The 24,783-nt window shown below is 36.5% G+C and overlaps 3 protein-coding genes and 1 pseudogene across 10 annotated transcripts; 1 reads left to right on the top strand and 3 right to left on the bottom strand.

Annotated features, from left to right (window-relative positions):
- Positions 1–967: 967 nt before the first annotated feature.
- LOC122198224 (putative pentatricopeptide repeat-containing protein At1g10330) lies at positions 968–12,620 on the bottom strand. Of its 7 annotated transcripts, none has more exons than XM_052764157.1 (5): positions 12,264–12,616; positions 10,663–11,076; positions 3,740–3,918; positions 3,311–3,369; positions 968–2,662 (listed from the first exon to the last, which is right to left on the bottom strand). In XM_052764157.1, exon 5 carries the CDS (start codon positions 2,633–2,635, stop codon positions 1,232–1,234), a length of 1,404 nt encoding a protein of 467 aa, XP_052620117.1. In that variant the 5' UTR covers positions 2,636–2,662; positions 3,311–3,369; positions 3,740–3,918; positions 10,663–11,076; positions 12,264–12,616; the 3' UTR covers positions 968–1,231. The 7 variants fall into 7 exon arrangements, 6 of the variants coding, with proteins under 6 accessions (XP_052620117.1, XP_052620115.1, XP_052620119.1 ...); XM_052764155.1 differs by having other exon boundaries at positions 10,663–11,079; positions 12,264–12,613; XM_052764159.1 differs by lacking the exon at positions 10,663–11,076 and having other exon boundaries at positions 12,264–12,620.
- On the top strand, positions 5,142–7,292 carry LOC128126373 (putative pentatricopeptide repeat-containing protein At1g10330). The gene has a single exon (XM_052764161.1). The coding sequence runs from the start codon at positions 5,625–5,627 to the stop codon at positions 7,026–7,028; it is 1,404 nt and encodes a 467-aa protein (XP_052620121.1). The 5' UTR covers positions 5,142–5,624; the 3' UTR covers positions 7,029–7,292.
- Positions 12,621–14,677: 2,057 nt separating the features above from the next.
- Positions 14,678–19,250, bottom strand: LOC111885330 (organic cation/carnitine transporter 7-like; annotated as a pseudogene).
- Positions 19,251–20,650: 1,400 nt separating this feature from the next.
- LOC111885341 (zinc finger BED domain-containing protein RICESLEEPER 2-like) lies at positions 20,651–24,522 on the bottom strand. 2 transcript variants are annotated; one of them, XM_052763974.1, is made up of 2 exons: positions 24,276–24,522; positions 20,651–23,767 (listed from the first exon to the last, which is right to left on the bottom strand). In XM_052763974.1, the coding sequence occupies exon 2, from the start codon at positions 23,064–23,066 to the stop codon at positions 21,687–21,689; it is 1,380 nt and encodes a 459-aa protein (XP_052619934.1). In that variant the 5' UTR covers positions 23,067–23,767; positions 24,276–24,522; the 3' UTR covers positions 20,651–21,686. The 2 variants fall into 2 exon arrangements, with proteins under 2 accessions (XP_052619934.1, XP_052619933.1); XM_052763973.1 differs by having other exon boundaries at positions 20,651–23,756.
- Positions 24,523–24,783: the final 261 nt, after the last annotated feature.

Below are 24,783 nucleotides of genomic sequence, written 5' to 3'. Positions count from 1 at the left end.
ACACCTACCCCCACCCCCACCCCCACCCTCACAGACACACACCCATACACACACAAACCCACACATACCCCCACAAACACACACATACACACATAAAAACACACACTCGCACCCCCAACCACCCAACACCACCACCACAATCACCGACCTACCACCACCACTACTAACCCGTCACTAGCACCACCACCACCGCTGCCGCCACCATCACCACCACTACTGACACAATTGCCGCCGCCACCACCATCGCCTGTCATCACCACCACCGTCGTCGACCCGCTACCGTCACCGCCCCCACCCACACCCTACCAACGCTACCGTTTTCTAAAAATAAAAACCGATGGAAAAATACACATCTAAACATGTTTTCTAATTTTCTAAAATTGAAAATGAAAAACGAATAAGTTTAACTAAACGCGTTTTCTAAATTTTTCAATGAAAAATAAAAACGAAAAATGAAAATCGAAAAGGGAAAACAAAAAACGGAAAATGAAAATTGTTTTTCCGTAACTAAACGCAACCTTAGTGTTTCAAAAGTTATAAAATCCTGACTTTTAGGGCTTTTTAATATGAAAAGATGACTTTTAATACAAACACATTTTAAAAATGACTATATTTTGAAAAAAGTCCCTAACCAAAAAATCATTTTACAAAAAGAATTTTTAACATCAAAAATAATCCCAAACACCCCTAAGATGGACTTTATTCCTATTTCCATTGGTCACAAACTACTACTTCTTGAATTCTTGTCGCCTTGTTCAATGCGTATCAACTATTTATTTCAAAAACTAATATTAAATTCTTGCTCAATTTATGTAACAAAACACTCTAGTTTCCGTAGTATTTAACTACACTAAATGACATGGCATTTTGTTAAGGATGTACATAGGATTTTTTTTAAAGCCATATAGGATAAGATAATGATAGCATCTATATACTATGTTGTAATTTTGTAAGGAGTGGTAGCAAGTAGCAACTAAATATTACTGTTATTTTATTTTGGAATAAAATAAAAAGAAAAAGAACCCATTTCTCTTCTCTTTCATGCCTTCAAGTAGACTTTTCGTATGCCTATGGTAAATGAAAATCCATGTACCAAGCTTCAAATTTACACTACATTTTCCCATGACTCATAATATATTCGAAGTCAACTCTTTTAAAGAAACTATTTTGTTAATACTAAAAATCTAATACATGCAACCCTAACATTCGTTAATGTGCACAAACTAATTCTTTACATTGAGTTAACCACACTATAACCCGGAGGCTTATGAACACCTACTCCAACCATAACATTCCTCAAAAAGGCAGCATGACCCCAATTCTCAACATCAGCATAAAGACTCGATAAAACTATATATTGACCACATTGTTGAGGGTCTACCTCAAGAAGCCTTTTAGCCACCTCATTTCCTAAATCAATATCCCCATGAAGTTTACAAGCTCCCAAAAGAGCACCTAAAACAGAGGCATCAGCCTCAAATGGCATCCTACTTATGAAATCTTTTGCTTCTGCTAAAAACCCTGATCTACCCAATAAATCAACCACACATCCATAATGTTCCATTTTTGGAACAACACCAAATTGAGGCAACATTGAGTAGAATAATTCTAAACCTAAATTTATAAGGTTGCAATTTGAAGAAGCAGCAAGAATCCCAACAAAAGTAACTTCATTTGGATGATACCCTTCAATCTTCATCTTATCAAACATTTCTAAAACCTTTTTGTCTTTTCCATGTGAAGATAGAGCACAAATCATTGCATTCCATGTGCATGTTTCCTTTTTCAACATACTTTCAAACACTTTTGTGGCGTAATCTAAATGACCCGTTTTCCCATATAAATATATCAGTGATGTCCCGATAAAGGGAGTTATTTGATTCTCGTTCTTGATAATATACCCATGTATCTGCTTCCCAAATGTAACAGAATGAGCACAAGCAGAAAGTACACTAACGAATGTAGCTTCATTAGCTTTCACAGAACAATCTCTTAAACACCTTTGAAAAAACCGAATTGCAGTGTCGTAACACCCTCTCTTGCTGTACCCGTTGATGATGGTAGTCCATGAATAAACATCCCTCACAGGCATTGATTCGAAGAAGGAAACAGCAGAACCCATATCCCCATTCTTGCAAAACCCATCAAGCATAGCGTTACAGGAAACAAGGCATGGTTCAGGCATTTCATCGAACACCTTTTGTGCATAGGAAAGACAGTTGCTTTTAGCATACAAATGAATGAATGATGTTTGTACAAAGGGATCTGATAATACTCCGCGCTTGAGGGCTTGAGTGTAAAGGGGTTTAGCGATGAGGGAAGGGGTTGTATAAGCAGCAACGGTGGCTTTGGTTAGTGAAGGGAAAGTATGGGGGTTTGGTGGGATGTTATGGGAAAGCATGTGGGTGAAAAGGAGTAAGGTAGTGTGAGGGAGATGGATATTGAGGTAAGCTCTGATGAGAGTGTTGTAGAGTAAGGTGGGTATCCATTTGAAGGTAGATGAGTTGGGGTTAGGGTTAGGGTTAGGGAGGAGATTACCGCTGATGATGAGGAGGGAATGGATTTGCTTGATTTGGATGGAGTTTTTGATGAAACGTTGAAGGAGTTGCAGTAGAGATTCCGGCGAGAGAAACATCCCGGAGCCAATTCATTGGATGGTCAGCTGAAGTAACGAGACAGTATAAGATACGTATTTAATTATTAATTAAAAATTTTAAAATGCAAGCATAGATTCTGAATTTTAATAAGGAAAATAGAAACGACAAAATTTCACCTATTTTTATATTTTTTTTAAAAAGAATATCCAAAAAAAAAAATTACATATATAGCTATCAAAATTGTAGATGGGCTTTTTGTCATTTTGCAGTGACGAAATCGTAGATAGCAATGATTTCTTCCGACATGTTAACTTTACATTCTATTAATTCAATAAGCATCATGTTAACTTTACATGCTATTAATTCAAAATTATGTACTCAAAGCTGCATGGTTTCATTCTACAGTTCATCCCTCAACTAATACTAACCATAGAAAATATGTGAGTCGATCTTAAACGTAATATGCATCATAGCTTAAAAAAGTTTGGTTTTTAAATGCATAAAACTAACTAGAACAAGGTATTATCATGACGGATCTAATAAAGAATTTGTCTATAACTACAAGCAAAAGAACAACTAATTTCAATATTTCATCAATGGAAAGCCAAAATCTACAACTACTTTCAAATATTTCATCAAGACATGAAGACAACTTATAAATCTCTACTTCTCAAAGCAAAAGAACAACTACTTTTAGATTTTTAGTAACTTACTTGTTTCATTCTTGGAGTTGGAGTTGGAGCTTCTTGTCCAAAAAAAGACCCAATGGGACCTTAAATTTAAATATTTAAACAACTTAAGCAAAAAGATTTCAACAAAACTCAACATGTAAGCAAGACAATTAGACAAGTGAAATTGTCGTCAATGAGATTGGAACTTTAGGCAACAGATAGACAACAAAACTCAATTACTAATTTCAGAAACCTACCGGTGAACTTTGGAAACTCAAACCTACAACCAATTTCAATATTTCATCAATAATTCAACATCAAGATATGAAGATAACTAATTTCAAGTTTCAACAAGTAATAACTACATGCTAACCTTAATCAAATAAACCTAATTGCTAATTTCAAGTTTTCAAGAAAATGACACATAATTGAAATAACTCTAAGAACTTTGCTTAAATGCTTAATGCTTACTTGTTGCATTCTTGCATGTTCAGAGGGAAGTCGCTGAAGCTGTGGAACTGCCGGCGTGGCAGTGAAGGCTGCCGGAAAAGTCGATGGGAGTGGGTGGAGCAGGGTCGTGAGGGTGAGGCGCTATGTGCCGCTGGACAGTGGCATGTGCCTGTTTCTTTTTCATTCCCTCATCAGCTTATCTGTATCATCCCAAGACTCAAATTGATTAAGAGGGTGTTTAACCTCTTGGGCTTTTTGTTGTTCTTTTTTTTTTATCTTTTTACACTTAACTCTTTTTGTTTGGGTTGTCAAATCTTTCAAATTTAGACTCCTTTGTTGTATTTTTTTATCTTTTTACATTTAGCTCTTTTTGTTTGGGTTGTCAATCTTTCAAATTTAGACTGTTTCTTTGGACATAGAAACTTAAGTGTAGCCCAAGTATTTTTCAATGGTTGTATTTATATGAAAAAAAAATTAACACTATTTAAGAAAATTTGAGGAGTAGGTTGGGCCTATACACAAGTCTCTAATTGCAGTTTTGTAGTTGAACAACTTGATGTTTTTCCATCATCGGTGTTAACGATAATCACTTTACCATGTATATTTTATATTAGGCATGTAAACCGGTCTAGAATCAGACCGAACTGAATACTTGGTTTCGGTTTTGATTTGGTTCTACTAAGAAATGTGTCATCTAAGAAGGTGTTCGAAATCGGAACCGGACCGGAACTGAAAACCAAATAAGCCGTAAATTGAAAACCGAAAACCGGACCAAATACCATTATTTGGGTCCAATTGGTTCTGACTCTGTTTCGGTTTTTCAGTTAAAAAGCTCATCCCTACTCTAGACTATTTACAGTACGAGCTCTAAGACATAACATTATGGGCGCTTAATCAATAGCTCCCTTTCATATGATATAGAGTTTGAGCTCAAATATTTACTAGCATAAATGCTCTATCGAGAGAGGAAAAATGTAACATCCCAAAAATACGATCCAAAAATTCCGTTTAAAATCATTAATAAAAACCATAATTATCAACCATTTCATTCATAAACCAAAATCGTTATATCAAATCAGAGTTTCATCTCAAAACATGTTCTTTTTATCAGAGTAAACATCTCAGGCTAAAACTTCTTGATTGAGGATTGGGTGAGTTGGGAGTTCATAAAACGTTCCAACATTTGGTTCACGTTTTCCTTGGCACCAGATAACGGGTTTAGGGAACCAGGTTAGAGGTCCAGCTAGGACTCAAGTTCGATTGTGTGTTAGGTCGAGTGTGTGTTCGACCCAATATGGAAGGTGTTGCCAGACTACGGGGGTAGCTGTAGCATTCACTAACAGTCAGATGGTATAAAAAGTGTTGTAAGACTACGGGGGTAGCCATAGCATTCACTAACAGTCAGATGGTATGGAAAGTGTTGTAAGACTACGGGGGTAGCCGTAGCATTTAAAAACCAAACTTTTTTAAGCTATGATGCATATTACGTTTAAGATCGACTCACATATTTTCTATGGTTAGTATTAGTTGAGGGATGAACTGTAGAATGAAACCATGCAGCTTTGAGTACATAATTTTGAATTAATAGCATGTAAAGTTAACATGATGCTTATTGAATTAATAGAATGTAAAGTTAACATGTCGGAAGAAATCATTGCTATCTACGATTTCGTCACTGCAAAATGACAAAAAGCCCATCTACAATTTTGATAGCTATATATGTAATTTTTTTTTTTGGATATTCTTTTTAAAAAAAATATAAAAATAGGTGAAATTTTGTCGTTTCTATTTTCCTTATTAAAATTCAGAATCTATGCTTGCATTTTAAAATTTTTAATTAATAATTAAATACGTATCTTATACTGTCTCGTTACTTCAGCTGACCATCCAATGAATTGGCTCCGGGATGTTTCTCTCGCCGGAATCTCTACTGCAACTCCTTCAACGTTTCATCAAAAACTCCATCCAAATCAAGCAAATCCATTCCCTCCTCATCATCAGCGGTAATCTCCTCCCTAACCCTAACCCTAACCCCAACTCATCTACCTTCAAATGGATACCCACCTTACTCTACAACACTCTCATCAGAGCTTACCTCAATATCCATCTCCCTCACACTACCTTACTCCTTTTCACCCACATGCTTTCCCATAACATCCCACCAAACCCCCATACTTTCCCTTCACTAACCAAAGCCACCGTTGCTGCTTATACAACCCCTTCCCTCATCGCTAAACCCCTTTACACTCAAGCCCTCAAGCGCGGAGTATTATCAGATCCCTTTGTACAAACATCATTCATTCATTTGTATGCTAAAAGCAACTGTCTTTCCTATGCACAAAAGGTGTTCGATGAAATGCCTGAACCATGCCTTGTTTCCTGTAACGCTATGCTTGATGGGTTTTGCAAGAATGGGGATATGGGTTCTGCTGTTTCCTTCTTCGAATCAATGCCTGTGAGGGATGTTTATTCATGGACTACCATCATCAACGGGTACAGCAAGAGAGGGTGTTACGACACTGCAATTCGGTTTTTTCAAAGGTGTTTAAGAGATTGTTCTGTGAAAGCTAATGAAGCTACATTCGTTAGTGTACTTTCTGCTTGTGCTCATTCTGTTACATTTGGGAAGCAGATACATGGGTATATTATCAAGAACGAGAATCAAATAACTCCCTTTATCGGGACATCACTGATATATTTATATGGGAAAACGGGTCATTTAGATTACGCCACAAAAGTGTTTGAAAGTATGTTGAAAAAGGAAACATGCACATGGAATGCAATGATTTGTGCTCTATCTTCACATGGAAAAGACAAAAAGATTTTAGAAATGTTTGATAAGATGAAGATTGAAGGGTATCATCCAAATGAAGTTACTTTTGTTGGGATTCTTGCTGCTTCTTCAAATTGCAACCTTATAAATTTAGGTTTAGAATTATTCTACTCAATGTTGCCTCAATTTGGTGTTGTTCCAAAAATGGAACATTATGGATGTGTGGTTGATTTATTGGGTAGATCAGGGTTTTTAGCAGAAGCAAAAGATTTCATAAGTAGGATGCCATTTGAGGCTGATGCCTCTGTTTTAGGTGCTCTTTTGGGAGCTTGTAAACTTCATGGGGATATTGATTTAGGAAATGAGGTGGCTAAAAGGCTTCTTGAGGTAGACCCTCAACAATGTGGTCAATATATAGTTTTATCGAGTCTTTATGCTGATGTTGAGAATTGGGGTCATGCTGCCTTTTTGAGGAATGTTATGGTTGGAGTAGGTGTTCATAAGCCTCCGGGTTATAGTGTGGTTAACTCAATGTAAAGAATTAGTTTGTGCACATTAACGAATGTTAGGGTTGCATGTATTAGATTTTTAGTATTAACAAAATAGTTTCTTTAAAAGAGTTGACTTCGAATATATTATGAGTCATGGGAAAATGTAGTGTAAATTTGAAGCTTGGTACATGGATTTTCATTTACCATAGGCATACGAAAAGTCTACTTGAAGGCATGAAAGAGAAGAGAAATGGGTTCTTTTTCTTTTTATTTTATTCCAAAATAAAATAACAGTAATATTTAGTTGCTACTTGCTACCACTCCTTACAAAATTACAACATAGTATATAGATGCTATCATTATCTTATCCTATATGGCTTTAAAAAAAATCCTATGTACATCCTTAACAAAATGCCATGTCATTTAGTGTAGTTAAATACTACGGAAACTAGAGTGTTTTGTTACATAAATTGAGCAAGAATTTAATATTAGTTTTTGAAATAAATAGTTGATACGCATTGAACAAGGCGACAAGAATTCAAGAAGTAGTAGTTTGTGACCAATGGAAATAGGAATAAAGTCCATCTTAGGGGTGTTTGGGATTATTTTTGATGTTAAAAATTCTTTTTGTAAAATGATTTTTTGGTTAGGGACTTTTTTCAAAATATAGTCATTTTTAAAATGTGTTTGTATTAAAAGTCATCTTTTCATATTAAAAAGCCCTAAAAGTCAGGATTTTATAACTTTTGAAACACTAAGGTTGCGTTTAGTTACGGAAAAACAATTTTCATTTTCCGTTTTTTGTTTTCCCTTTTCGATTTTCATTTTTCGTTTTTATTTTTCATTGAAAAATTTAGAAAACGCGTTTAGTTAAACTTATTCGTTTTTCATTTTCAATTTTAGAAAATTAGAAAACATGTTTAGATGTGTATTTTTCCATCGGTTTTTATTTTTAGAAAACGGTAGCGTTGGTAGGGTGTGGGTGGGGGCGGTGACGGTAGCGGGTCGACGACGGTGGTGGTGATGACAGGCGATGGTGGTGGCGGCGGCAATTGTGTCAGTAGTGGTGGTGATGGTGGCGGCAGCGGTGGTGGTGGTGCTAGTGACGGGTTAGTAGTGGTGGTGGTAGGTCGGTGATTGTGGTGGTGGTGTTGGGTGGTTGGGGGTGCGAGTGTGTGTTTTTATGTGTGTATGTGTGTGTTTGTGGGGGTATGTGTGGGTTTGTGTGTGTATGGGTGTGTGTCTGTGAGGGTGGGGGTGGGGGTGGGGGTAGGTGTGGGTTTGTGTGTGTGTGGGTGTGTGTTTGTGGGGGTGTGTGAATGTGTTTGTGTGTGTGTGTGGCTGCGTTGGTGGGTATGTATGTGTGTGTGTACGGGAGGGTGTGTGTGTGTGTAGGTGGGTTGGTGTGTGTGTGCGGGTGTGTGTGTGTGGGTGGGTATGTATGTGTGTGTGTGCGGGTATGTGTGTAGGTGGGTGGGTATATATATATGTGTGTGTGTTTGTGGGTTGGTGTGTGTGTGTGCGGGTGGGTGTGTGTGTGTGGGTGGGTATGTATGTGTGTGTGCGGGTGTGTGTGTGTGGGTATGTATATGTGTGTGTGTGTGTGTGGATGGGTGGGTATGCATGTGTGTGTGTGTTTGTGGGTTGGTGTGTGTGTGTGTGTGTGCGCGTGGGTGGGTATGTATGTGTGTGTGTGTGTTTGTGGGTTGGTGTGTGCGGGTGGGTGAGTATGTGGGTGGGTATGTACGTGTGTGTGTGTGTTTGTGGGTTGGTGTGTGTGTGTGCGCGGGTGGGTGTGTGGGTGGGTGGGTATGTATGTGTGTGTGTTTGTGGGTTAGTGTGTGTGTGTGTGCGCGCGCGGGTGGGTGTGTGTGTGTCGGTGGGTATGTATGTGTGTGTGTGTGTTTGTGGGTTGGTGTGTGCGGGTGGGTGAGTGTGTGGGTGGGTATGTATGTGTGTGTTTGTGGGTTGGTGTGTGTGTGCGGGTGGGTGGGTGTGTGTGGGGGTGGGTATGTATGTGTGGGTGGGTGAAGGGTGTTAAGGTGGGGGTAGGTAGAGGTGAATGGGGTGGGAGTGGGTGTGTGTTTATATTTTAGAAAAATTTTTAATTAGAAAAATATAGAAAACAATGATTATCAGTTTTCCAAAAATTTCCAACCTATTTGTAATTTTAGAAAACGGAAAATTTTCATTTTCCATGAAAAATTTAGAAAAATAGACGAACTAAACGTGTTTTCAAAATTCTCATTTTTCTTGGAAAATTTTTCCGGAAAACGGCTCATTTTTCCGCAACTAAACGCACCCTAACATTTCTTCTTGCACACAAAAAAAAAAAAGTTATTTTAAAAGATTTAGAGCATTGCCCAATCATCTTTTTAACTATTTTTTTAATTTTTTGGAAAAATTAAAAAACGTTTCAAAAACCCCCTTATAATCGTCTAGTTTCCCCCCATTATTTATTAAAGAAGTAGTAAGCATGTGCACTCTTCTCTTTTGACCAATGGAAAACCACAACGATGAATCGATCAATTTCGGGAGATCACTGATAGTACCAAGTGTTCAAGAACTTGCTAAGAAATCCATCACCAAGATCCCACCTCGGTATGTGCGCCAAGATCATAATCAGAAACCCTTAAGTTGCGTTTAGTTGTGGAAAAATGGGCCGTTTCCGGAAAAAATTTCTAAGAAAAATGAGAATTTTGAAAACGCGTTTAGTTCGTCTATTTTTCTAAAATTTTCACGGAAAATGAAAATTTTCTGTTTTCTAAAATTACAAAGAGGTTGAAAATATTTGGAAAACTGATAATCATTGTTTTCCACATTTTTCTAATTCCAAAATTTTTCTAAAATATAAACACACACCCACTCCCACCCCATCCACCTCTACCTACCCACACCTTAACACCCCCCACCCACACACACATAACATACCCACCACCACACACACACACACACACACCAACCCACAAACACACACACACATACATACCCACCCACACACACCCACCCACCCACCCACACACACCAACCCACAAACACACACACACATACACATACATACCCACACACACACCCCCACCCACAAACACACACACACATACATACCCACACCCCCACAAACACACACCCACACACACACAAACTCACACCTACCCCCACCCTCACAGACACACATACCCACACACACACAAACACACACCTACCCCCACAAACACACTCATTCACACACTCCACCCCCACCCACCCAACACCACCACCACAATTACCGACCTACCATCACCATCACCACCACTAACCCGTCACTAGCACCACCGCCACCGCTGCCACCGCCATCACCACCACTACCACTGACACAATTGCCGCCGCCACCACCATCGCCTGTCATCACCACCACCGCCACCGACCCGCTACCGTCACCGCCCCCACCCACACCCTACCACCGCTACCGTTTTCTAAAAATGAAAACCGATAGAAAAATACACATCTAAACACGTTTTTTAATTTTCTAAAACTGAAAATGAAAAATGAATAAGTTTAACTAAACGCGTTTTCAAAAATTTTCAATGAAAAATGAAAACGGAAAATGAAAATCGAAAAGGGAAAACAAAAAACGGAAAATGAAAATTGTTTTTCCGTAACTAAACGCAACCTCAGGGATTGGAGAAGAACGAAAGCTAAACCTGATGCCTTGCTGTCAGACCGGGGGTCTAGGACGGTGGCGTCGGAGGTCTCGTGTCGGCGGTGTACGACGAGTTCGACCGAGAGGGTTGGCATGGAGACGTCAAAGAGTGTAGAGGAAAGAAGAGGGAGGAAGAATGAATAGAGGCGGAATTCTTGGGTAGGGTTGGGCATAAAGGGAAACGTGTCTTTTTTTTTCTTTCAGATGTGGTTTCAGATGTGGCCTAGAGTCTGATCGAGATGCAAAAATAAGAGATAAACAAACACACTTAGGCCCCGTTTGATAGTTGCTGACTGAGAAAGTTCTGACTGGGAAAGGTCTGTCTGGATAAAAAATCCTGACTGAGTAAGAAATCTTGTTGTTTGATTGTACATCTGACTGAATGTGCTGAGTGATGAAAAATGACCATTTTACCCTGCTGTTATATATAGTGATGGATTAAATTGTTGAATAATTATAAAAACAAGTACATCCAAACTTCCAACTGTCCCAACTAACCATATAAATATTAAATGGAAAATGACCCTCTAAATTTCCACATTTATACTCTTTCCCAGGATTATCAATTATCATCGACTAATCCATACTAGTCTATACAAATATAAATATACATTTTTAAGAATTACTGTTTTGGAAGAAAAACTATTTACTTGATAAAAAACAACAACATACCTAGGAAATTCCATTATAATGGGATAGGAAGGTAGTCGTGTATCCATATAAAAAAAAAAAAAAACTACTTTGTCACAATTCACAAAGATGATCTCTTACATAAAATATTTACTTTATGTATCTCATAATTTGTAACTCATCATTAGTGTTTTAATTGCTTAAACTCACATAATCCAAATTAATGTCATCACATAAAATGATACAGCATATTTGTTTTGAATTTGAGTTTGAAAGTGTGAATCTTAACTAGTCAAATAGCCTATTGAAGAGATTTTGGGTGTTAGGTGAAATCATGTATGGAGAAAGAAGATTTGAAGGGCTTTGCATAAGAAAATTATTATTCTCCAATAATTATAGTTTCTGTTGTTGTGCAAAACAGGGCTTAAATTAGGAAAAGAACAATTTTTTATTTCAAAACTAATTTTTGATTTCTGATTTCACAAAAAGGGCAACAACTCAAAACAAATCAAATCCTAAAACATTAACCTCAAAAAATATTAGGAAGAAAGGGAAAGCTTCCTGTTGTGACTTGCTTCTATGCAATTTGATACAGGGAAACAACTCAAAACAAATCAAAACAAATATGACACACAAGAAAAGGGCAACAACTCAAATCAAATCAATTTTTTATTTCAAAACCAATTATTATTCTTCCTGTTGTTTCTATGGAATTTGATACAGAGAAAGCTACAACTTTGTGAACAACAATGGCAAACAAGAAATAAAAGTCTAGCTCTCAAGCATAACCGATTTCAAAAATTATTAAGAAGAAAGGGAAAGCTTCAATTTGATACAGGTAATTAAAATTTCAGATTTATTAGAGCAAATCGGATTCTGATTTTATACATTATACATCAGATTGCATAACATGATAGCATAAGCGATTCTGATTTCAAATAGTATTAACATAACAGGAGAAGATTAGCTTACCCGTTTTTGATGAATTACAGTGATCTTGAATGACAGGGAAAGCGAGAGAAATTGCTCGGAGATGGCGAGTTCTCTTTAGCCGGCGAGATGGTGGCGAGACGGCAGCGACGAGTGAGATGGCGGTTAGCTGTCGATGGAGGAGGCGGCGATTTTTGTGTCTGCGCTTTTTTTTTTAGGTTACGTTTGAAAGAATGGGTATCGGATAACGAGGGAAGAAAGATAACAGAGGGGTAGAAGCGTCCTTATTCCCAGTCATATGTTACAAAGCTGACCGGGTAAGACATTTGGGCCAGACGGCTAACTGACAAAGCATATCATCAAACAGTAAATGTCTGACCGAGTCAGCCCATATGTCTGACTCAGACCCAGTTAGACGGGTATCAAACACCCCCTTAATTGGTTAGATTAAGACATGCTTCTTTTTAAGAGGTATTAAGTGGTAAACAAACAGTCTCTAAGCTTATTCTTTCCAAAAACACGCAAATAAGTTTAAAAATTAAATGGGCAAATGTAAAATACATAATAGGATCGTTGCATCATTTTCCCTAAATTATAATACTAAAAAAACATGTTCGGTACCAATGTTTTAAAAACCGGTTTTTTAGTTGAACCGGTATGGCGACCGATTCGACCGCCGGGTCAACCGGTTTCTATAATTTTTATCATTTTTTCTTATTTTTCTACACATACATATATACATACATTAAAACATGAATTTGACGTCTACAAGTTCAAACATTAAAAATATGCATAAAAATAAGTTGTAGATCAATCTAAATATATTAAAACAACACATAACTATAAGTTTTACATCAATTCGCATACGTCAAAAAGAAAATAAAATATAATACCGAAACAAAATATAGTTTTAGATTAATACAAGTGCATAAAAAAACATCATATCATTTACCATATGTTTTTATTGAGAAAAATCTAAATAAATGTGAAAAAAAACCCACCAAAGTTTATTATTGAAAATGATTTATTTCCATGTATTTTGAAAAAACCGGTCGGTTCAATCCTGTTCAAAAATTGGTATAAAACCAGTGATAGTTGAATCGTTCCCTTCCCTGGTTCCCGGTAGGGATGAGCATCGGAACCGGGTACCCGTTTTTGGAACCGGAACTGCCTTAAGCGGTTCCGGTTCCGATTCTCGTTTTTTTGGAACTGCTACCCGCTGGGTACCCGCCGGAACCGGTTAATATATATATATATATATATATATATATATATATATATATATATATATATATATATATATATATATATATATATATATGTGTGTGTGTGTGTGTGTGTGTTACTCAAACCAGTTTAGAATATATATTGGTCCGGTTTTGTCCGTCTTTGGTCCGAATTGACTTGATTTGAATAGAACTAAATTGCGGTTTTATCGACAAAAGTTAACAAAATTAATGTAACCGGGTTACCCGCTCCCAGAACCGGAACCGCCGGTTCCGGGACTGGTTCCAAACATTTAAGAACTATCTAGAGCGGTTCCGGTTCCGGTTCTAACTTTCTAGGAACCGCCGGTTCCGGGACTGGTTCCAAACATTTAAGAACTGTCTAGAGTGGTTCCGGTTCCGGTTCTAACTTTCTAGGAACCGCCGGTTCCGGGACTGGTTCCAAACATTTAAGAACTGTCTAGAGCGGTTCCGGTTCCGGTTCTAACTTTTTAGGAACCACCGGTTCCGGTTCTCGCCAAATGAGGCGGGTACCCGCCTATGCTCATCCCTAGTTCTCGGTCTAATCGGTTCGACCGGTCAGTTCAAACCGGTTTTTACAACACTCTTCGGTACTTATTCTTTTAGATTAATTATTGTTTACTTAAAATTTGCAAATTTAATTCCCTCCGTTATAATAAAAAAATAGAATAAAACTATTTTGGCGGGGTAATTTGACTAAATTCCATTGTTCGAGTCTAAGCCCACAATAATAAGAATTTGTCATGAAGTGGACACGACTATTGGGCCTGAGTCGTGTTATTAATTCGTTCACCCTTCAGACTTATTTATTGGGCTATGGGATGATGTCCAAAGGTAGTATCCCCAACATATATTGTAATAAACAATAAAGTTTAAATAAAAGATGAACATGTTGCTGCATCATTGTTGTTTTTTTCTTTTGCAAGTTTTGAACAGATCCCAATTACGATTTTAGGTGTGACATTAGAGTGTTTTAATATGGTTGTAGATATGAAAATGTGAAAGTTCAAATCTATGCACAATTTGTAATGTGACTTTAACCCATCAAAAAATACACAGATTTTAGCTGAATTCCACATGGATGATTTTAGTGATTTAGATAGGATGTATATTGCGCATGAAAATCTTTGGCACATCTTTTATATGCGATTAAATGGAAAAATTCTTACTTTAATGAAATATCCGAACTTTGTAGTAAAAATAGAGGACTTATTAACATTTTTGAATAAAAATGTAACAAATTGAATTGTTTATACATAGTGCCAAGATATGAATATAAATTACAAATCTACTCCATTTCAAAACATATTACAATTATCATATAATCGATTACAAGTTGCTAGTATGTATGTGTGTGTGTGTTTTCCTAAAAAGTAAAAACTACAAACAATCATGAGGAGTCAACCCACTTCTAAAGTGGTTGCAGTTTCAGGAACTGTAGAATCAGTGAGTTCTCTTCCGCTTGTCTCAAAGGGGAAAAGCATGACACAAACACCCGAAGAAAAAATAACAAATTCAAAGAGGAGGATGGCGGCGGTTTGATGGCAGCCATGTATCAAACCCACCGCCACCAGCGGACATATCATGCCGCCAATTTGCCCCACCGAGCTGCCCACCCCAACACCCGTTGTTCTCACTGATGTCGGATATATCTATATATAATAATATAATAATATTAAGAAATAAAAGCAGAATTGTATGATAAATAAAAGCAAAGTTGAAGGACTTGCCTCAGGGGCAAAAATGTAAACCACAGTGAAGGTTGTTGTGATGCATATTCGAGCCATAAAGAGAAGAAACGTTGTGAGAGCTTGAGGTTGTTGGAAAGTCAATGGGAGCAAGAAAATGCAACAAAGGAAGAACATTGTTGACATGGAGCGCTTTCGACCCAATTTATCGATTGTAAAAGCTGATATAATAAGTCCCGGGAACTCTTGAACCAAATTAAAGGTAAATCTACTCAGCCAGATTATCTTCCACAGATGAACAATGTAATGTATTAAACTATGAAAATATGTCTTTTTTTTATATATTAAAGAAAAACAAAGGCGTTGTTTAGAAAATATTTGAGAAAATCAAGGCAATTAAGAGGAAAGTCTTCTTTCATAGTCTTTCTCCATTAAGTCGAGAAAAAGAGGCATTCTCATTAAGTCCTAACTTTTTACATATTTGCCCTCATTTATTTTTTCGTTCTATTTTCTCAAAGGGATAATGACATAAAAGTCATTAAGTTTGGTAGAAATGTACGAAATTTCCCTTTTGTGGATTTTAGGTTCATTAAAGCACTTACGTTTGGCAAGAATGTTCGGTTTTACCACGTAAATTAGCAAAAAGGGTAAAATCGGAAAGAAAAAAAAAAGTTGCAAGTATCCGGTATTAGTGAACCTAAAATCCATAAAAGGGTAAATCCGCATATTTCTGCCAAACTTAAGGGCTTTTATGTCATCCCTTTCTAAAATGCTACCAAACATTATTTATCCAAAAACGGGACCCACACATGCATATACAAAGCATACCTGCAAAACTAGTGATGAAGACATCTTTGTAGCTAACCTCCTCCGAGCCTTGAGATCGTGATCCATTTGGTCCACAATTATTCGCACCATTATGCAACTCGGTTGTAAGAAGCACAAGCCCATAATAAGAAAAAGCATTCCCAAAGAAAACCACCCATAAAAGCAAAGTCGGCTTTATCAATTCCGGTGAAAACAACATTGCCAATGTTGACACATTACTTTTACTATGATTGATAACTTCCGGTTTTTCATCATCCGTGTGCTTATTATTATTACTCTGAGGGAGCAAGCGTGCACCTTCTGATTCCATTGACTTGACATTCAACTCGATTTCATTGTCGGAAACAAGGATTCCGGAGGGAAGTGATTTCCCGTTTATCTTGGCAACTTTTTCCAAGATTCGAAGGGCTTCACTTGTTCTTCCTTTTAAGCATAAATATCGCGGTGATTCCGGGACTACACGGTAGAATACAAGGAGGAGAGATGAAGGCAGAGATGAGAATGCAAGTAATCATCTCCATCCCAATGTTGGCATCACAAACTACAAAAAAGAAAATTTAAAAATATATTACGAAAGTAAATATAGAAAATATATCAAGAGATGGGAGGGGCATTTTTGCCTTTTACACAAACGAGAGATCAAGAGCGAGTCCCCGTCCCACCTTTTTTGGGTGGGAAAAAAAAATTAATTTTTGTCCCCTTGACATCAGTCCTAGTCCCAATGCAACTGCAAGTCAAACACAGTACAACTGTTTCTGTCCTGTTCTGCATAAAAAAACAAAACGGGCCCAAAAATGGCCCATTTTGTATGACAAGACAAAGCAGAACAGGACAATTTTGTACTGCATTTGACATTCATTGGACTATGACTAGGATTGATGTCAAGTGAACAAAAATTTAAATTTTGTCCCACCCAAAAAAGACTGGCTCTGGATCTCTTGTCTGTGCAAAAGACAAAAATGCCCTTTGTCATCCTCATTGTCAAAAGGTATAGTTATAATGAAAGGAAAGGAAGCATATATATACCCATGCAACAGAAGCCTCGAAAACAGTTCCAATAGTCCAAAAAGCTGAAAAGACAACCATCCAAGTGCCTCTGCTTGGAGCAGGGATGAACTCTAGAAACCAAGAAGAGAGGACGGGCCCACCTCCAAGACCAATTCCAACAAGACAGCGAAGAATGATGAGACATGCGTAGTTAGGAGCTAAAGCACTAAGCATACCAGCCACAGAAGTAACCATTGCAGTAATAAGAAATCCTTTCCTATAATATTTAAAAAAAAAAAAACAATAAAACAATAAAACTACAACTACAAATCATTTTTTTTTTGAAACATTTAAAAAAAATGGAAAACTATACCTCCTTCCATGTTTATCTGCAACAACACCCCATGAATATGCTCCAACCAACATGCCAGCAAAGACAACACTAGTAATCATGCTTTGTTCATGAGAGGAAAGATTCCATGCAGACTGAAGTGCGGGTCCCACAAACGAAAGAAGCATCATTTCCATGGCTTCTGAAATCCAACCCATCCCTGCATACGCAAGCACAAGCATTTGGAACTTCCCAAATCCTACGCTTGCAAGTGCATCATCCACCGTGTAGCTTCGGCTCTCGTCTCCCATCTTTGCAAACAATTTAATTCCATAACTTAGCTACATTATATATATATATATATATATATATATATATATATATATATATATATATACACACTTGAAAATATCTATCCAGTTATAGCATTGAAAATTGCTTTGTATTTAGATAACAACATAACATTGCTATAACTGGATACATTTTTCAAAGTACATCACAGAAATAGAAAGAAATGAAAGTAGAATGTTGTAATAAACAAATGAATGAAAGTACATTGCTATTTCTTGCATTGATCCCTAATAACTACATAATATACCATTTTAGCGCTTGGACTTTGACTCCTTTTTTGGGTTAGTGAGGAGAAACTTATATTCTTTCTCATAATGGAAACCGGAAGTACTTTTTATCCAAAGATATGGGAACATTGGCTAGCCCAGGCCCAATTAGGCCCATTTAGAGAATCACAAGCTTTTTACCTTCTGGTTGACCCATCAAAGCATGCAACAATGCCAAATTCAACATTTTAGCATCCAACTTGTAACTTCACAAAATGATCGGAAAGTAATAAAAATTAACTACTTTTATATTGTTATTTTTCCCAAGTTTTTAACCACTACCATAACAACTTTTTATTTTATTTTGTTTTCTTACACTACAATAATGTTCTTCATGGAATGCAAATGCATGCTTCCATGTAGGTTTGTTCATGTCTATTATTACCACATTAAAACAAAAAATATCCCTTGTATTTTTTATATTTGTTTATGAATATGTCAACAGGTTTAGAATGTAAATAATGAGAAATGACATAACCACCCTTCATTGACTTTTTTGTAGATTATTGTTTGTGTTATATGCTCCACATGCTTTAAAGAGGAGACAACTAGTTATCAATTTTTGGTGTTAGGAAAGTTATTTCAGTCATTTACACAAATGAGGGAGGAATGGAATAAATTTCATGACTTTATGGAGGGAAAGTTGAATTCCTTAACTAATGGAATTCAATTCCTTAAGCATTTGCAACCAATTCCAGCCAAATCCCAAGGAATCTGGCAAACCAAACTCCCCATAATGTAGTTTTCATATCAGAGCATTATTTGTTCATAAGTTACAAAATAAAATTCGAGGGCGCTGACCTAAATGCACAGGGTTAGTTTTTATTTTATTTTTAAGTCAAGAATGGTGAAATAATTTTCTGAAATCGATGATCGCTTTCATAGGGAATGTAAGTAGCAATTTGGAATAAGGTCAACCATCATACTTTAAACAGGAAAGATCCATCAATACAGATTCAGGTGAAATTATAAAAAGGCATATCGGAAACCGTATGTAAATGAATTGGCTTCCAACCAATGATCCAAAAAAACTGGAAAATAAAACCCAAATTTGAAACGGGTTAAGAGTTGTTGCAATAAGTCCCAGGAAAATTAAATCTAGAATGACGTACAGTATGGATAATCAAGATAGAGATATGATACGTTGATAAAAGGGTTGCAAAAGAATCGAACCTTAAAGAGCAGGAGGATAACGGAAGAAATCAACGAAGAAGCAGGAGAAAATGTAGATGAATCTCGGATGTGTTTTGACTTTGACAAGCCTCAATGAGTTTGAGAAAATTATGCGACCATCTATATGACAGAAATGGAAAACCTAACTTTTATTTATGTTTCTCATTGGTGAATGGCAAAAAGACCGTGTGAAGTTTACACGTTGAATGCAATAAACAGTCAGCAAACATCGTTATTATAGAATTTTTTTTTTTATACTTTCGTATATATTTCTAATTAAAATTTAAAATATGTATTTGTCAAACCTAAAATCTAAATATTATATATTTTTTTTTTCTTTTAAAATATCGTATTTACCTATTATTTTTTAAATATATTTTTTAAGTTTTTTGATGGATTTTTATATTTTATAATCATATTAATATATATAAAACAAATTCACCAAATTGTCCTTCAATATTAAAACCAATACATGAGATTGAACTCCCCAAAAAGCTATCTATCCCGTTTGCCCTAGTTATCTAAGTCAAACCCTGATCACGTAGATGGAGATCGACTCCTCAATACCAAAAAAATCTTTTACCTATCAAAATGTTAACAATCCAATCGATACCCACAAGACTATTTTCACATAATTCGACTTCTTTTGTAACACCCAACCAATCAGGTAATTTCCTTTCTTGTTTCAAATTACCAATTATTGCAAAAAAAATGGTCCTTACGCCCTGCATACTCGGGGCGTACGTTGGGCGTAAGCTTTAAAAAGGACGCGGATGTTTAAGAGTATGCATGGCGTACTCAATGGAGACGCAAGGCGTACTCGGCAGATATGCAAACCCTAATATTGAGGATTTGAACCATATTTAAGCAACCTTAACTCCCATAAACCCTAACACCTTCAGCCTCCATCCCCCCAAACGACCCCTTGCAGACCCTAATTTTCATTTGAGAGTTTTTGAGTTATTTGAGTGTTTTATGTCCAACCTTGAAGGAAGAAGATCATTGGAGTGCACTTGGAAAGCTTCAAGCATTGTAGATTTGGGAATTTCACCTCTCAAGCAACCTCCAAAAGGTATATAATTCTGAACTTGATGAGTGTTTCACTAGATCTTGTTAGTTAAGTTGTGTGCATTTTGATCCCATATTCTTGGCATAGTTGAGTATGAGCTACTCCATACCTAATGAGTAGCCTTTTCAAATGTTTTTGAAGTGCATGGAGTCATAAAAAATGTGATATTGATCCTTTCCTTTCATCCATTCATGAGTATTGAGGCTTAGAATCTTATGATATGTTAAGGTTTTTAGATTTGGACACTTTCTAGTCATGCAAAGTTATAAAGTTGGAAAGTTTATGATTTAAGAGGTTATTTAGGGTTAGATTTGAGATTTGGATGTAAGGACTTAAAGGAATAAGCACTTAATGAGGAAAGTGGGTGTTGGTTGAGTATGCAAGGCGTACCTAGTGATACGCAGTGTGTAATAACTAGGGCCTCGTAATCTAGAAAGGGATTCGCAACGCCATGTGTGGTAATAGAGTATGCAGGGCGTACTCCGCGTGTGTTGACTCTTTGATTTTTTTACTTTGACCTTTAACCATAGACTTGACCAAGTTTGACTTAAGGGAATTTTGGGAAATTCAAAAATAGTAGAGATTGGGTCCCTGTTATTTGTATAGGTGATCTATAGAGGCAGTATTTGGAGCGGTGATCTGTTCAACTATTTTTCAGATTGTGGGGTGAGTTTTCCTCATTGTACTTAGGGGTGTAAACGAGTCGAGTCGAACCGAGTATTGCCAAGCTCGAATCTCGACTCGCTTAAAATACTTGACTCGAACTCGCCTCGAGCTTAAATCTGAAGCTCAAACTCGACTCGTGAAATACTCGATACTATCGAGCTCGGCTCGCGAGCTCGGTTCGACTTGACTAAAATTAAAAAATAAAAAAAGGTGAAAATCATCAAAAATTAAAAACATTCCATATGCTTTTACATTGTCCAAAATAGCAAAAATGCACAATAAACCATCTATGTCTTTGCATTTTACATATATCCAAAATACCAAAAAGAAACATCTATGTCTTTGCATTTTAAAAATATCCAAAATACCAAAAAGAAACATCTAATGTCAATATATCATCAAGCATCTATGTATTTGCATTTTACCAATTCAGCACCAACACAATCTCTTGTACCTGTCAAAATAACAACAATAACCAAAAAATACAACACAAATAACCAAAAAAAACAGCAAACTAACCTAAACAGCAACATCAAAAATCAGCACCAAAAAACAGCAACAGTGGCAAAAAAAACAGCAACAGCAGCACCAAAAAAGCAGCAACAATGGCAAAAAACAGCAACAACAGCAACAAAAAAACAGCAACAACAGCAAAAAAACAACTTAACCTGAAAACAACAAAAATTAGCTAAAATTTACAGTTTTAAACATTTTAAATATGCTTACTTCTCATGTATCTGTCATGGAATAGGAAGATTGATCTCCATTTGTTGTTTCTCTTTATGAAACGCATAAACACGAGAACAATAAATATATTAAATTATAAAATATAAATAAAAAGTAATGAGAAACAAATGAATCATACCTTGTTCTTTCTTTTCAAACCATGGAGGCTTCGACACCAATCTCCTCCACAAAGTAAGACTTCAACCGTTTCGGGAGCCAATGATGCTCTATATGTGTCAATAACTCTACTACCCGCACTAAAAGTAGCTTCCGATGCAACAATGGTGATGGGAATAGCAAGTATATCTCGAGCCATGCGTGATAATATACGATATTTTAACGAATTTGATCGCCACCATTGTAAAGCATCAAACGGTGTTGGGCCAGCATCACAAATGTAACAACCCTCTTCAAGATAATTATCTAAATCTGATTTTTGTGGTTGTATATTTTCAACTGTTCTTACAAACTGAGCAAACTCGGACCATCCGGAAGATGAGGGTTGAATGTTCACATTGTTTCCACTTAAACCAACAACAGTTTCACAATTTCCTTCACCGCCACTAGAACAATATTCATCCACATATTCTCCATACAATTCATATAAAGCTTTTTTAACTTTGTCTATATTTTCACAAGCTTCCTGTTCGGGATATATCCTAGGAAAACAAAACTCAATAACCCTCATTTTGCACCTAGGGTCTAAAATAGCACCAATCAACATCATCAAGTTGCACTCTCCCCAATACTTATCAAATTTTTGTTTCATGCACCGAACCATGTCATGAACAAAATAATATTCGTTAGGATCTTGAAGCTTCTTGTCCAACAAAACTTTGATTCTATAAACTTCATTAAGAAATAGGTTTGAAGTTGGATACTCACTACCAGAGATAATATTAGTTGCAGAGTAAAAAACTTCTAAAATCTCACATACCTTTTCCACCTTTATCCAATCTTCATTTGTGGGACAACTAATGTAGCGTGGCTCTCTTTCTTTGTACATTGGAAATACCTCTTTAAATTTGATTGCAGCGGACAACATTTCATATGTTGAGTTCCACCTTGTCTTGCATTCAAGAATAAGTTTTCTATGTGGCAATTGTAATTGTTGCACAATCTCAGAAAACAAGTTGAGTCTTGACTCATTTTGATTGATAAATGTGACAGAGTCGTCTATATCCTCAATGATATGGCCAATTCTAGAAAGTCCATCTTGAACCATAAGATTCAAGATGTGTGCACAACAACGTACATGAAACATCTTTCCTCCACAAGGCAACTTCTTAACCCTTGAAAAAGTTTCACTTAAGATCCTAACAGCCGAGTCATTATTTGAGGCATTGTCAACCGAAATAGTAAACACCTTATTCTCAATGCACCAATCCTTCAAACACTTATAAAGATTGTTGGCAATCTCAAGCCCACGATGAGGAGGAGGTAAGTGAATAAAGCTAAGAACACGCTTCTGTAAATGCCAATTAGAATCGACAAAATGGCCTGTAAGAACCATATATTCGATCTTCTGATTGGTAGACTTTCATATATCTGTGGTCACACTAATCCTTGAAATAGATTTCAATAAATCCTTCAGCTTCTTCTTTTCTATCTCAAAAACTTTTTTACAATCTGCCTTAATGGAAACACGTGAGACGGTTTCCCACTCAAGCATTCCGCGCTTTTGCATCATGTTAAACCCCTCTTCCTCAACAATTGTGAAAGGATGTTCGTGCATAAGTATCCAATGTGCAATTGACTCTCTCATTTTCATCATATCAAACTTTCCATCAGTAAAGGCGGGGGTGACATGTTGTGAATTACTTCCCGAATCAACTACTTGCAAAGTGATCTTTTGTTGTTGTTGGTCATAAAGTTTTTTTGGGATACATTTCTTCAAGTGTCGTCCCAAATGACTAGTACTAGCGCTTGCTAATATGGAGAGTTTACTTTTACAATGTATACATTGTGCTTTTTTAGTCCCATCAGACATCATAACTTCTTTAAAATCACCCCATACTGGAGAAGTCTTTTGCCTTTTCTTCCTTTCAAAATGGGAACTTTCTTCATCTGCATTTTCTTCTTCAGTATTATTAGGAGGGCTATTTCTGTCATTTACAGAACCAGTGTTCTCATGTTGTTGGTTTGCAGCAGAATTTTGCTCTAATGTTGGAGCTGATGAAACTTCAGGTCTACATGATTCCATCTGCAAAAAATCTATATGACATTATGAAACTATCAATGGAAGAAATATAATTCAACAAAATAGATCAACAACTTTTAATGAAAACCAAAAGGAAACAGACAATATCATAATAGTAGGCAGGGAAAATAATTATGTAAGAAATCTATATTACAAATTTTTTTAGCATAATCTAATCTCATACCTAAATGCTAACAATAATCTATAATAGAAAAGAATTTTGTTGTGATTGACTGATTTCTTAGTCCATACATCATAGAGTGACAGACGTGAGTGAGAGACATGAGTGAAAAATGAAGATAAGTTAAGAAAAAAACACTTCGTTAAGCACAACATGAATATTGAGTAACGAAACTCCCAAGTCCCAACCATGTGAACTCATACCAATCAACTACTGAAGTGCAAAATACAAATCGAAATTATTTCTTATAACTTTTTACAATATAAATTACACTACAGAAAATCAAAGATAACATTCACTAAAATTTATTTGGAAATTTTGAATATTGATGATAGTGATACCTTTCTCAGGCTTGTGAACGTCGACTAGCCGGAGATTTTTTCATTGGCGGCGGCAGGTACTGATACCGACGTCGACTGTAGAATGTAGGTGGTCGACTGGTCGGTAGTGGACTAGCGGTTGTCGACGCCTCAACGGTAGAGGACTAGTGGTGGTCGAAGTCTCGAAGATAGCAGGTATTGTCATACCGGAAGTCTGGAACGACAATGAATTGAGGATTTGAGGTATAAGATTCGTCAATGGAGTATGGAGGGAGGCGTGTAATTTGTTAGGAATTAGGGCTAGAAAGTGTAAAAACGTTTTGAAATCTTTAGTGTCTTATTTCCTTTACCGCCTAATAGAGTATAAGACTAATAGTTAAAAATATTAAAATTGTTTAATAATTTACTAGATGTATAAAGGGTAAAAATGTAATTTTATAAATACTCAATTAAGCTCACGAGCTTTTTGAGTCGGGTAATTTAATACTCGAGCTCGGCTCGATAATGTACTCGAGTAGCTCGAGCTCGA

The sequence above is a fragment of the Lactuca sativa genome, chromosome 5, assembly GCF_002870075.4.
Source record: "Lactuca sativa cultivar Salinas chromosome 5, Lsat_Salinas_v11, whole genome shotgun sequence".
Classification (NCBI taxonomy): domain Eukaryota; kingdom Viridiplantae; phylum Streptophyta; class Magnoliopsida; order Asterales; family Asteraceae; genus Lactuca; species Lactuca sativa.
This window is presented reverse-complemented; position numbering and strand designations above follow the sequence as displayed.

Bases quoted from the DNA above. Each gene is read 5' to 3' on its own strand.
- LOC122198224 (XM_052764159.1), bottom strand. From the start codon at position 2,635: ATGTTTCTCTCGCCGGAATCTCTACTGCAACTCCTTCAACGTTTCATC.
- LOC128126373 (XM_052764161.1), top strand. From the start codon at position 5,625: ATGTTTCTCTCGCCGGAATCTCTACTGCAACTCCTTCAACGTTTCATC.
- LOC111885341 (XM_052763974.1), bottom strand. From the start codon at position 23,066: ATGGTTCTTACAGGCCATTTTGTCGATTCTAATTGGCATTTACAGAAG.